This window comes from Neovison vison, chromosome 11 (assembly GCF_020171115.1).
Source record: "Neovison vison isolate M4711 chromosome 11, ASM_NN_V1, whole genome shotgun sequence".
Taxonomy (NCBI): Eukaryota; Metazoa; Chordata; class Mammalia; order Carnivora; family Mustelidae; genus Neogale; species Neogale vison.
This window is the reverse complement of record NC_058101.1, coordinates 138,432,476-138,445,918: the sequence shown is the minus strand read 5'-3', so window position 1 is coordinate 138,445,918 and position 13,443 is coordinate 138,432,476. Positions and strand designations below refer to the sequence as shown.

General features: G+C 34.9%; 1 protein-coding gene across 3 annotated transcripts in view; it reads left to right on the top strand.

Moving 5' to 3' along the window:
• DDX60 (DExD/H-box helicase 60) overlaps positions 1-13,443 on the top strand; it is a 116,932-nt gene that overhangs the window by 59,103 nt on the left and 44,386 nt on the right. For all 3 annotated transcript variants that reach the window (XM_044224817.1, XM_044224815.1, XM_044224816.1), the window contains 6 exons: positions 7-149; positions 236-345; positions 4,885-4,989; positions 5,573-5,701; positions 6,713-6,837; positions 10,911-11,069. In XM_044224817.1, coding sequence (XP_044080752.1) covers positions 7-149; positions 236-345; positions 4,885-4,989; positions 5,573-5,701; positions 6,713-6,837; positions 10,911-11,069 — 771 coding nt within the window. The remainder of the gene's footprint in view (positions 1-6; positions 150-235; positions 346-4,884; positions 4,990-5,572; positions 5,702-6,712; positions 6,838-10,910; positions 11,070-13,443) is intronic.

Genomic DNA, 13,443 nt, shown 5'->3' with positions numbered 1-13,443 from the left:
TTTAAGGTGGCTACAATCAGTAAAACACTACTGGAAACAAGAAGACAATACAATGAGAAAAAATACTGCTTTAAAAAAAAATGCTGGCTGTTGTGCCAATTCTCCCAAAGATTACTTCCAAATAAAGGAATCATATAGAGTTAGACTTGGTATGTTTGGAATTTTTCTTTTACTTCAAAATCATTGCAGTCCTTATGTGTCCACTGATTTGGAAATTCTTCCTCTTCATTGTTAGTGCTCTACGGTGAGAGATACAATGATTTAGAGAAGCATATATGTTCAATAAAACATCATGACATCTGTTTTGATCATTTTCACCCATGTGCTGCACTAACAACAGACCATGTAAGTAATACTTTAGCCATATTTGTCCTGACTAATATAAATTAGTTGTATATATGTTAAAATTGAAAAGCTGCCTAGTTGATTCTTAGGAGAACTGTAGAATAGATACTTTGTAACAGATATTTAATGTTAGTTTTATTTTTTATTTAGTTTATTGAATATATTTAACATGTAAGTATAAATTTATGGTGTATAACATGTTAATTTGATATATTTATATATTGTAAAATAATTGTGATAACAATATTAGGACTTCTATCACATTATATAATTATACTACAATATTATTGTCCATATTTATTATACTGTGTATTAAATCTCTATGTTGTGTTTACTCTTGGCAAATTTGTGCCTTTAAACAACTGATCTTAACTCCCCTACCTCACATCCCCTGGTAACTATCATTTTACTGTGTTTTTTTATGAATTTGACTTTTTTAGATTCCATGTATAAGTGATATTATGCTGACACTTGTATTTCTCTGTCTGACTTATCTCTGTATAACTTAGCATAGTGTGCTTGGTACATTTATGTTGTTTCAAATGGCAGAATATCATCCTTTCTCAGGGTTGAAGAATATTTATTAACATTGGTTTTTTAAAAGTAACAAAAATAACTTTGTAGTCTTCAATGAACCCTCAGTGATGTTTGGATCCACAAGGCTTAAAAATGACTAAGGGTATGTGCTTTGGGGTAAATTGGAAGGGGAGATGAACCATGAGAGACTATGGACTCTGAAAAACAATCTGAGGGGTTTGAAGTGGTGGGGGGGTGGGAGGTTGGGGTACCAGGTGGTGGGTATTATAGAGGGCACAGCTTGCATGGAGCACTGGGTGTGGTGAAAAAATAATGAATACTGTTTTTCTGAAAATAAATAAATTGGAAAAAAAAATGACTAAAAATTTTAGTCATTTTTTTGACTGAATTTTTTTAGTTAATTTATTTATTCTTGGATATTATCTTTGCCCATTGTCCTTCTCAGTACCCATGTGTCTCTGTCCACCTTTGTGACAGTAACCCTTAGTGCACAACTATATGTGGAAAGCTCCTAGAACATGTGAGAATCTGATCACTGTCAGTTAGGTTAAATAAGGAAAAGACATTTCACTAATGTAACAATTATAACATGATTTTTTGGTAGTGAATCAATACAGTGGAGATCTTAGGATATTATTTGGAGCATCAAGGTGTCTGTGGGGGAAGACTTCTTAACTTTCCAGGCATAATTCTCTTTCTTTCTCATACTATTCTTAGGAATAACCCATTCGAGCTCTCATTGCCTCTCAAAGTGATAATTAGTCATTATTTGCCTTCTTTTCAAAACCTAGCAAGTAGAATATATTCTAAATTTTGTTGTCAGGTGAAACTCCTAACACATAATTATGATCTTTCCAAGTTTAATGGCTTTCCTTTGGAAGTGATTAAATCCATAGCTCCTTGGCTTGGCTTCCTAGGTCTTCTCTGACCTGGCCCCAAAGCCTGATGTATCTTATGTGGACGTCCTCATGATTTATATTGCTCCTGGACTCCACCAACAGATGCCAAATGCCAGTTGTTCAGATCCCGTTTATCTTTTTTTTTTTTTTAAAGATTTTATTTATTTATTTGACAGAGATCACAGGTAGGCAGAGAGAGAGGAGGAAGCAGGCTCCCTCTTGAGCAGAGAGCCCAATGCAGGGCTCAATCCCAGGACCCTGGGATCATGACCTGAGCCAAAGGCAGAGGATTTAACTCACTGAGCCACCCAGGTGCCCCCAGATCCTCTTTATCGTGTATGACTCTTTTTTTTTTTTTAAAGATTTTATTTATTTGACACAGATAGAAAGATTACAAGTGGGCAGAGAGGCAGGAAGAGAGAGAGGGGGAAGCAGGCTCCCCGCAGAGCAGAGAGCCCGATGTGGGGCTTGATCCCAGGACTCTGGGGTTATGACCCAAGCCGAAGGCAGAGGCTTAACCCACTGAGCCACACAGGCGCCCTTGTATGACTCTTCTAATGTGAAACATCTTCAGAGTCCTTCTGTGACTTTGTTAGCTGGATGTAATCTCTCCATAGCACCTTGTCTGTATTTCTTGTATGACACCAGTCATGATCAGCTTACTGCTAAAGTTGTTGATATACATGTCTCCTTTATCTTACTAGAATAACTCCTTGAAGACAAAATTTTATGTCCTTATGAGTTCCTAAAAACTGTGTATATAAAAGATGCTTAATAAATATATGTTAAGTAAAGACAGCCAACTTAAACTGATCATTTTCTTTATTTCTAAGAATTTTATGTATTTTATCTCTTTAAATGATCACAACAGTTTTAGGATGGATGTGTTGTTGATATTCCCATTTTACAAATGAGAACAGTGAGACATAGAGTATTTAACTAACTCATTATTGCACCAAAACTAAGTGGTGTGGCCAGGATGCAACCAAGACCGACTTCAGAGTTTGCCCTATCATCACAGGTTTCTGAATGATCTATTAACAAATACCTGAATGATTGAATAGATGGGAATCACTTTATAGCCTTTGGGCTATGATGCAATGGCTTCTAAAAGCAACCAAATGAATCCTAATCATTGTAATTTTTTAAAATTACAAATTGTAATTGTAAAAATTGTAAAAATTATAATTTCTTTTCAGTGTAACAGAATTCACTGTTTATGCACCACACCCAGTGCTCCATGCAATCCGTGCCCTCTCTAATACCCACCACCTGGTAACCTGACCTCCCACCCCCGCCCCTTCAAAACCCTCAGATTGTTTTTCAGAGTCTATAGTCTCTCATGGTGCATCTCACCCTCCAATTTCCCTCAACTCCCTTCTCCTCTCCATCTCCCCATGTCATCATGGTAATTTTCTAATAAGATTTTATTTATTTTATTTTATTTCTCTTTGTGTGGCAATGGCCCAATCCAAACCCTAAATAAAACTAAAATATGGACAAAATCCCTGTAACCTGACACTTTAGATTTAGAATATGGATGAAAACCCACACATAAATAAGTCTTCTTTTTCTGTCTCTATCTTTCTGTCTCCTTCTTTCTTTCCCCACTGTCACCTGACAATTTTAAAACAGCATAGAATTTAAAAAATTATTTATTTTGTGTAGGATGGTTCTAGGCCGGTTATCTTTAAGTAGCAATGAGTGCAGTGATTTGGAGTACCTAGCAAGATTGGCATTTTGGTCCAAGTGCCTTTCCTCTATTTTCACTAGCTATTAGAAGAGTCACTGGAAAGCAACAGAATTGCTACAGTATGCGCTGACCCCATATGACTTCTGCAAGGGTCACACTGTTGTATGAGTCTTCTTAAGACTTCTGGACTTTTGCAGAAAGGAATGCAGGATAAACTCAAAGGGCATTATTAAATGTGTTTTGATAGCTGTGTGCGTAGCATGTGTTTATATAGTGTGTTTCTTAAAGTAGCAGCAATACAAAGCAAGCAGACCTTCCCAAATGAGTAAATTATTCCTGATGTTGTATAGTATACTTCAGATTAATATGAAAGAACTCAGTGGCACGAAAAAGCATAATAAATTTTTGTAACCTAAAGAGAAGAACCATCCACCCCGACTGTTGCCCCTCAGCTTAGTCACAGAAATAATTTGAGAAGGGAAGGGTGAAACAGGATGAGTAGGGTGGCCTTAATCCAACTGAGGTGAAGGACTGCCCTTCAATCATATGAGGCCTATTTCTGGAAAAAGAAAAAAGAAAAACAAAAAACAGAGCTTGGCCTTTGCGACCCATTACCATGCCACAGAGGAGTAGCTGCTCACTCCTGGAGAGCTGTCAGCCCCAGGAAGTTGTGGAAGGAACTGTTGCCTCTTTCTGCTCAGTACAGATCAGTTCTAACCATCGCTTGGGGACTTAGGGACAATGTGGTTTGCAAAATAGCATCATGATATAATACTATTGTGTTTACAAATGTAGGATGGTACAAATTTATGACCTTTTATTTCTCTTCCTTCTCAATGTAGACTGGCTCAGGTTTTGCCCATTTATTAGTTACTAGGTAGTGGAGAACAACTGAATTGAATTCCCGGCTTTTAGCTGCAGAATTATTAAACTGATTTTAAAAATTAAGACTTGTAAGTTGATCATTGACAGTCGAGACATCAACTGTCAGATATTTCACTGGACTTGTTACATACATTATCTAACTTGATTCTTGCAAAAATCTATGGCACGGGCAGAATTGTCCATTTTAGAAACTGAGAAGCTCAGGCTTCTATAAAAGACTAAGTAGCAGACTTAAGAAATCACAATCATTTTAGTGACAGAAATAAAATTTATATTTAAAAAATTGTGATAACTTTTGGATTTATCTTACATATATGTTTTTTAGATAGGCAAAATAATATACCACTTTCAAGTAGTATTAATAAGAGAACACAATGCTTACATTCCAAAAATAACATAATCAGTTACTATGTTGGCATAATGCAGCCTCATGTTCGGGGATTTTACACAGGTTCACAAGGCAAAGGACAGAATATAAGACAAAATGAAAGAATATTAAAATTTTAAATTTTATTTTAAATGTAGATTGAAAAGTATGGATTTCCTTCTGATCTTACCCTTTCCCCTCGAGAAACCATCCAGCTCTATGATACCATGTTTCAATTCTGGGAAAGCTGGCCCAGGGCCCAGGTAAGTAATAATTACATATTTGATTTGAATTGATTATATTACAGTGGATGGTAACACGGATGTTCAGAAAGACAAACTCTAACCCTTTCTGTTCATGTGCATCTAATCTTTTAAAATTATAGAAAGATGGTTTCCAAAACAAAATCATCCCTGTTAACAAGACATTCTTCTTGCTAACATATTGTGTTTTACTTTAATGGTATGTAATGCCATTGAATTCCAGAAGATATTTCTTCTTTCAGTTTCTGGGATATTTTTGATATTTTAGTCTCCTTTTACATCTTGGATTCATACTCCTTCATTTGCTCATTGTACTCCCCTTTTCTCTTTATGCCCTAATTGCTGTCTGTTTTCATCTTCTATGTGATTGTGCTCTGCATTGTTTCTTTGAAGAGAACTCTTCAAAATATTCCTATTCCATCCTATTAGGTTTATATATTGGAAACTTTGAGGGGCTAAAAAGATATTCTATAGTCTGTACTCCCAAGAAGTTTATAATTCTGTTAAATGAAATACATAATTGAGAAACATCTTTGGATTATTTTGCATAATTTTATTTAATTTTGTGCTGTTTCTTTTCAAGGAATTTGATCCAGAAAAATTCATTCATTTTAAAAATAAAATAGTCATTAAAAAGTTGGATGCTAGAAAATATGAAGAGAGCTTAAAGGCAGAATTAACAAGCTGGATCAAAAATGGCCACGCTGAGGAGGTAATAATAATAATAATATTATTATTATTATTACTATTATTTTAGTGTTCAATGTTCATTTTACGACTCTAGGCAGAACAGAAGTCTAATGATTCTGAGGTAGAATAGAAAGAGGAAAAGGACATTTTTTTTTTTGTTTAATCCTTTGTGCTTTCTAAAACACATCCCAGAAGCCACGGGTTCCTGTTCAGTGTAACAATAGGACAAGAACAGCAGTGTCACTATCCACAGTCAGTGTTTTTGATACGGTGGCAGCAGAAAGATTGAAATCATAGTAACAGTAGCTCAGAAGAAGCCTTTATACATTTCATCATTTTTGTCTTGGGATTTTTTTTTCTTTTATGATCTCTATTTCACTTTGTATGAACTAATTGTGTATTAAAATGTTCACCTGGGGTCATGTAAGTTTTCATATTTATATTAAGTAAGTTGATGGTCTTTATATTTTGAAGTTTGTTTTATTGTCATACATCAAGGTTTCTCATTTTTGGTGAGTGATTTATATTAGACTTTTCCCATTTGAGTTTTTTCCATTACATTTTAACTCAGGTAATCTCCTCCCACTCAGAAACATAATTAATTTATAATTTCTTCCATTTATTTTTGTCATTTAAAAACTTTCAAAAGGCATTTAAAAGTGGTTTTCATACAGTATATGGAGAGAAACTGATTTACCCCACCTTCTGTGGTAGTGGTACCAGCATCATTTACTAACAACCTCTTTCTGACTGACTTTTGTTGTCTTACATAATTGCATGTTAAATTGCATATATGTATGCGTGTATATATGTATTAGTCTTTTTGTTGTTGTTCTTTGGTGTATTGATTTGTGTATTTCTTTGATGGTTCTTTATAAAATGTTATATTTTCATAAGTATTTTATTATATTTTATTTTAAAGAAGCACAGAAATAGAGATTAGACAACTATGAAAATGTTTTATCCAGAAGTAGTAATTCCTTTTTTTATTGTGCAGAATTTAAAACTAATACTTTTTTATTCATTGCTACAGGCCAAAATGGTTCTGAGGAATCTTAGTCCTGATTCAGTTTTTAGTTCAGAAAACATGATAAGAATGTTTCCACTTCTCGTTGAAAAGCTAAGGAAAATGGAAAAGTTACCAGCATTATTTTTTTTGTAAGTCATTTAATTTAATTAGTTTTTGTTTGTAATTTGTATCAGGTTTATTCTTTTAAGTTGAGGAAAATTACACAAACTTTACTGTTGTAATTAGGTACTCATAACTATTTTTGGTGCTCACTTGTTATCAGAATGCATATATAAAAAATAGAACTTTCTAGTTTAGAAAATATTTAGTTTTTTTTTTAAATTATTTATTTGACAGAGACAGTCACAGCAAGAGAGGGAACAGAAGCAGAGGGAGTGGGAGAGGGAGAAGCAGGCTTCCTGTCCAGCAGGCTCCCATCAGGGATCCTGAAGGGGGGCTTGATCCCAGGACCCTGGGATCATGACCTGAGTGGAAGGCAGAGTCTTAACAACTGAAACACCAAAGTACCCCCCCCCAAATATTTAGTTCTTAAAAATACCAGTTCTTAAAAAAATATTTTTACTTGTGCTATTACAAATTACCATCTTTGAATAGTCTCCTACTCCTTTTTAAATCTTTTTACTGTAAACTATTATATTTATTTAAGTCTTATAAATTTCCATTAAATATCGAGGTATTTTGCAAAATAAATTGAATGTTTACACACACAGGTATCCTACATAAAATTAAAGTATCCTTACAACATACTAGCATGTTTATTGGTGTGGCATTTTATTGTTTTTAATTTTGTGCACCTGAGATATTCCTGAAAGCCTAACTACAATACGGAAATCCAAAAATAACTATTTATTTTTCATGCACACATACATACTTAAAACATTGAAGAAGTAAAATATTTTCACCCAATGTGTGAAGGAAGTCAAGAGTTAAAGTTCCAGGTAAAAAATAGATAAGTCATGGGAATGTAAGGTACAACATAGATAATCTAGTTAATAATGGTGTATTTTATATTTGAAGGTTGCTAAGAGATTAGTTCTTAAAAGTTCTTGTCGCCAGAAAACAAATTCTGTAGCTGTGTGTAGTAATATGTTAATTAGACTGATTGTTGGGATCATTTCTATAACATATGCAAATATTGAATCATTATGTTATATACCTGAAATTAATATAATATTGTATGTTAATTTTACTGCAGTTAAAAAAAAAGGGCAGAGTACGACAGAATATATAGCATTTTGTGTACCTATAAAAGCTTCTTTGGAAACTACTTAGTAGCACAATCACTATATTTTGTAGTATGGGCAAGCTAATGAGATAAAAGGAACATGACTGTTTTTTCTAATGCAGTTTCTTAACTTATGTCCCTTTAGTAGTTCATAAGGTTTCCATTTTGACCTGTCATCACAAGCTTGTGAGATTGGTTTTTGTAAATGTTATTATTCTGATTCTTTAAAATCATGTCTTGCTACTGTTATAATTTATATTACTCTGATCAGTATTAAAGTTGAGCATTTCTTTCAAGTAAGTAGTCTTTTAATGTTTTCCTCATGTGCTATTCAAATAACTTTTCTTTTGGGTTTCACAGCTTTGTTTTGTTTTGTTTTTGTTGTTGTTTTTCAAACAACAACATAATTCTTTGTCAGTTATCAATTTGGCAGTTATCTTCTCTGAGTCTAGCACCTGTCCTTTAACTTTGTCTATGCTATCTTTTGTTAAACAGTTATGTTTAATTTTGATGCATTAAAATTCATCAATGCTTAAAAAATGGAAAATGTTTCACAAAAGCCTCATAGATTCAGTTTTCTTGAGGAATTGAATCTTGGCATGTCTATGAAATTTTGGGCTCTCTGCAGAACATACTGTGAAAATCCTTGGTCTTACACAGTTTGATTTAATCCTAAGTAACCCTAGATCATCAATAAATTGGGATTTTTTAGGGCTCAATCTGTACATCTGAGAACTTATCAAGTAATAGTCATCCCTGTCAAACTTCTCCAGTTTGGTGTCTAGAAAGAAATGTGTGGAGCACGTTTAATGTTTAGTGATGGCATTAGCGTGTGCTTAAGAACACACATTTCATGGTCAGTCCCAAGTTTGTGTCCTACTTCTGCTCTCAATTAGTATGGCACTTCTAGACAGCTACTTAATGGCTTTGAGCCTTAGTTTCCTTATTTGCAAAATGAGGTGATAAAAATAGTAATGTGTAGGGTTGGGGTGAAAATTAAATACAAATGAATTATGAAAACCCTTAGTACAGTAGGATAAAATGAAATTGATGGAAGTCCAATTTTGATCACATTCATTCTAAATAGGGTATCAGAGAGATTTAAGAGGAAAAATTGTTTCCAAGTGATCTAGTGATCTAGATTTTAAGAATTGAAGTATGTTGATGAAAATGATGCCATTTCATGCAGAATGTACATCTAAACGAAGTAAATCACATTAAAATAAAAAAAAAGAAGCAACATGATTTCATGACTAAGAACATGGGCTTAGAGGCCAGACTCTGTCACATTCAAGCTGTGGAATCCTGTGCAGATCACTTAATCTCTTTATATATCCATTTTCTCATTTATGAAATAGGGATAATAATAGTACTTTCCTCATAGGGTGATTGTGAGTACAAAATGGGTTAATATATTTATGATACTTAGAGTAATATCTGAAGATAACATGTTTAAGTGTTTATTAACTTTATTATTTTATTGTCTACTATATATCTATTGTCTACTTGCCATGTGACATAGACTGCCATTTATTTAAACCTCACTTCACCAGGATACCAACTTTTTTTACTCCTTATCTGGTCTCTGGGAAGAAGTGGTCATAATCCAAAAAGTTAGGGCAAGAACCCAACATTGTCTCCATTCCTGCCTAAGAGCAAAATTTTTACTATATGATCTCACTTATATATAAGATCTAAAAAAGCTAAACTCATGGAAACAGAGAGTAGATTGATGGTTACCAGGGTCTCAGGGTCTCATATAATGTATAGCACAGTGACTATAGCTAACAATACTGCATTGTATACTTCAAAGTTGTTAAAAGAGTAGATCTTAAATCTTTTCAGACTAACACACAAAAGGCAACCACAGGAGGTGATGGATGTATTAACTAACTTTTTTATGGTAATCACTTTGTGATAGGCAGATGTATCAAATCATTACGTTGTACACCTAACACTTACACAATGTTACATGTCAATTATATTTCAATAAAACTTGAAAAAAACAAAGGAGCATCTAAAATTCACAAAAGATTTGTGAAATCTGAACTAACACATTTATATAATGCTAAGGGTCTTTGATTCTGTTAGGAGGCAGACCTATATATGAGTGGAATTAAATACAAGAGCAACTACAACAATACAAATAAATACAGACCGTAATTCTTTTTTTTTTTAAGATTTTATTTATTTATTTGACAGACAGAGATCACAAGTAGGCAGAGAGACAGGCAGAGAGAGAGAGAGGAGGAAACAGGCTCTCTGCTGAGCAGAGAGCCCGTTGTGGGGCTCGATCCCAGGACCCTGAGATTATGACCTGAGCCGAAGGCAGAAGCTTAACCCACTGAGCCACCCAGGCACCTCTCTTTTTTGTTTTTAAATTTCTTTTTCGTGGGGCGCCTGGGTGACTCAGTGGATTAAAGCCTCTGCCTTTGGCTCAGGTCATGATCTCAGGGTCCTAGGATCTAGCCCCATTGGGCTTTCTGCTCCGCAGGGAGCCTGCTTCCTCCTCCCCCTCTGCCTGTCTCTCTGCCAACTTGTGATCTCCCTCTCTCTGTCAAATAAATAAATAAAACCTTTAAAGAAAATGAATAAACTTCTTTTTCTCATCTTGTATTTTGTTTGGGGGGGGCAATCCTTTTCTGTGTATAAATAGAGAAAATCAATTGTTCTATGTCCGTTACTTGTGGAGTATCTTACCTAGTCTTATGGGAAAATTTTCCATGGGCTCTCATTGTTGTTGCCTCAGGGGTAAGATCTGCACAAGGAGGGGAACTTACTATTTACTATCAGGTAGTTAACAAGGAGTCTGATGACCCAGAATAGTTTGTTTGCCTACTCAGGATAAAACTCATAAAGATGGATATTAAAAGCTCAATAGGTATATGTCAGGATGTTAACAGTAGATGGAAATACGATTTAAATTTTATTTATGATACAATTTTCAGGGCAAATGATCTTTTCATTTGCTTGTAGATTCAACTTAAGGGATGTGGAAGAAACAGCTAAACGGGTGAGAAGTTCCCTGGAGAAAAAGCAAGAGAGTCAAAGGCCTCCCAAAGCTGATAAAGAAGCCCATGATATGACTAACAAACTTCGAAAAGTTAAAAAATCCATTGAGAAACAAAGGACAATGTAAGTACTTAATGAAACAAATTAGTGGTTAAGGGTTAAAATACTCCGCAAGTCAAATTGGAAACACATTGAATGTATTACAAAGAAATTCTAATTATTGCTTGAACTTATTTGAAAATTGTGTAAATTTGGGTGGGAGAATTGGGTAAAGATAAGTGGTCATAATATTTATGTACATATTCTTTAGTTGCATAGATGGGTCTCATTTAGGACTTCAGAGAGGCAGAACCACAGCATATGAGCATTGGTAGATTATGTACCTGACATAATCATCCCTCAAAATAAGCGTATGTGACTCCAACTTTCAGAGCAAAGTCTCTGAGGAGTTAGTCGTCCACGCAAAGTCAAAACACGTTGTCTTGGGCCACAGCATGGAGGTGTCACTGATTTATCCTCACGGTCACATAAGTGAACGTCAAATGAATTGGAAAATTGATTGAAATGCCAGTTTTATGCTTGATAGATTTTTGCTTTTGACTCCTCTTCTTTATTCTCATGCCTAATCCTGACAACTCTAATTAAAGATGTTTACTGCCTTCCTATTATTCTCTCCATCTTATTTGCCACCTGGTGTACATGCTCATTGTCTTTCTTGAATGACTGCAAGGGTCTTCTTTTTAGATTCCAGAGGCTCAGGTTCACTGCTCTCCAGGATAGCTAACGATTGCTCTTGCTAACTTTCAAATTGATTAAATTATTCAATGTTCAGTATTCTTCCTTCCTTCTTCCTTGCTTCAATGATAAAGTATACATTTTTTGGATCCTCTTGGCATGCCAACAAGTTTTGGGCTTTACCCTAACTTTTCCAGTTTTACTTCCTACCACTCTCCTCTAATAATATTCAACATTTATTGTTCTCCTTACATGACCTGTTCTGCTTCTATGTTCTTCCACAATCTGATCCATCTGCCTTAAGTACACTCCTTTCGGCTTGCCCCCAAAGCTTACACTCATAATTTTGCTATCTCTTCTCTGAATCTTGCTAGAATTCCCCTGTTAAATTTAGTACTCTTTTTTTCTGTGTTCTTGTTACATTTTCAGTATTTAGTAGATCAGTTATTATAATGCATTACTGTTATTTTTCACTTGTCTTTCTTTTTCCTACATTATTAATATTTTCCTCTTTTTATCTGCAGTGCTCAACACATTGCTTGGCAGGTAATAGTCATTTCATAAATATTTTTAAATGAATCTGAATAATCAAACTCAGATATTTCCTCAAAGTAGACACAGTTTTTAGAACTTCTCTAATTCAGATTTCTCACATTCTAGAGCAAGTTATAATTTGCGGCTGACCTTTCTTCTTAACTTCTCTCTGCCTGTTGTGCTGTTTCCTTGGAAGCAGTGGGAGGTGAAGAGCCCAGACAGGGACAGAATAGGAATTATAATCCTTTTCAGTAACTGACCTTTAGACAATTTTTCTTCAGAGCATCATTTCAAATTGGATTAGTGACCAACAATTCAAACTATAAAAATATAAAGGATGCTTTAATACCTTGTTCAGTATTGTCATTATATGGAGGAGACCCTGTGTTTTGGAGAGTACCACTCTGGCCCTCTTCTATCTATATCTATTCCTATAATGTTATGAACAGTGGATCTTAGGAGGCATAGCCCCCTGAAGCTCCTTCTCACCCTTTTAAATTCCACATTATCATGGAGGTATATTTATTGAGGTAGGAGAGAATATATTTTATTTGGCAGTTTGTTACCTTGATTTAAAACTTATAGTTAAACATCAATATGTGGGCCTCCATTAGCACTCTGCCACATGCTCTGCAAACATTAATGCCAGGCCTTTCCATAGTCATATCATTCTCTCTTGAGTTAAGGGTAATGTTAGTTGGAGGAGGGAGTTCTTAGCGATGGGATACCAGTGAGCTCATCTTCTCATATTTGGAGATGTCTTATATTCACAGCTAAGAGACAAAGTGAAAACAATTAAAGAAGGGGTAAGTGATCTGGGTGTCTATAAAAGGCCATTACATTGAGAGGTAATGGATAATACAGTCTGATGACATAGCCAGGGTTTATGCAACTATGCCTGAGGTAAGATTCTTTGCTAGCACACTCTGAGATGGGGACATCTATGTAGGTGATTTATTGAAAGTTTATGCTCATGAGGGACCTATAGGAAAGTGAAAGAAGCAACAATAAAAGAGGAGGGGGAGAAAGTAAAGAAAATATGTGTGGATATGCATGCCTGAGTCTCATCCAATAGGGAGATCTGGGAGCATCACGGAATTGTCCCAGCTTGGGTCCACGTGGGTGATTTTTGTACCTCATATTAGTTAATTACTGGCCTTAGGTTTCGTCCTCTCTCCCAAGAGAGGTTGTAACCTCACAAGCATTTCTAGGAAGCTCTTGTCAGTTA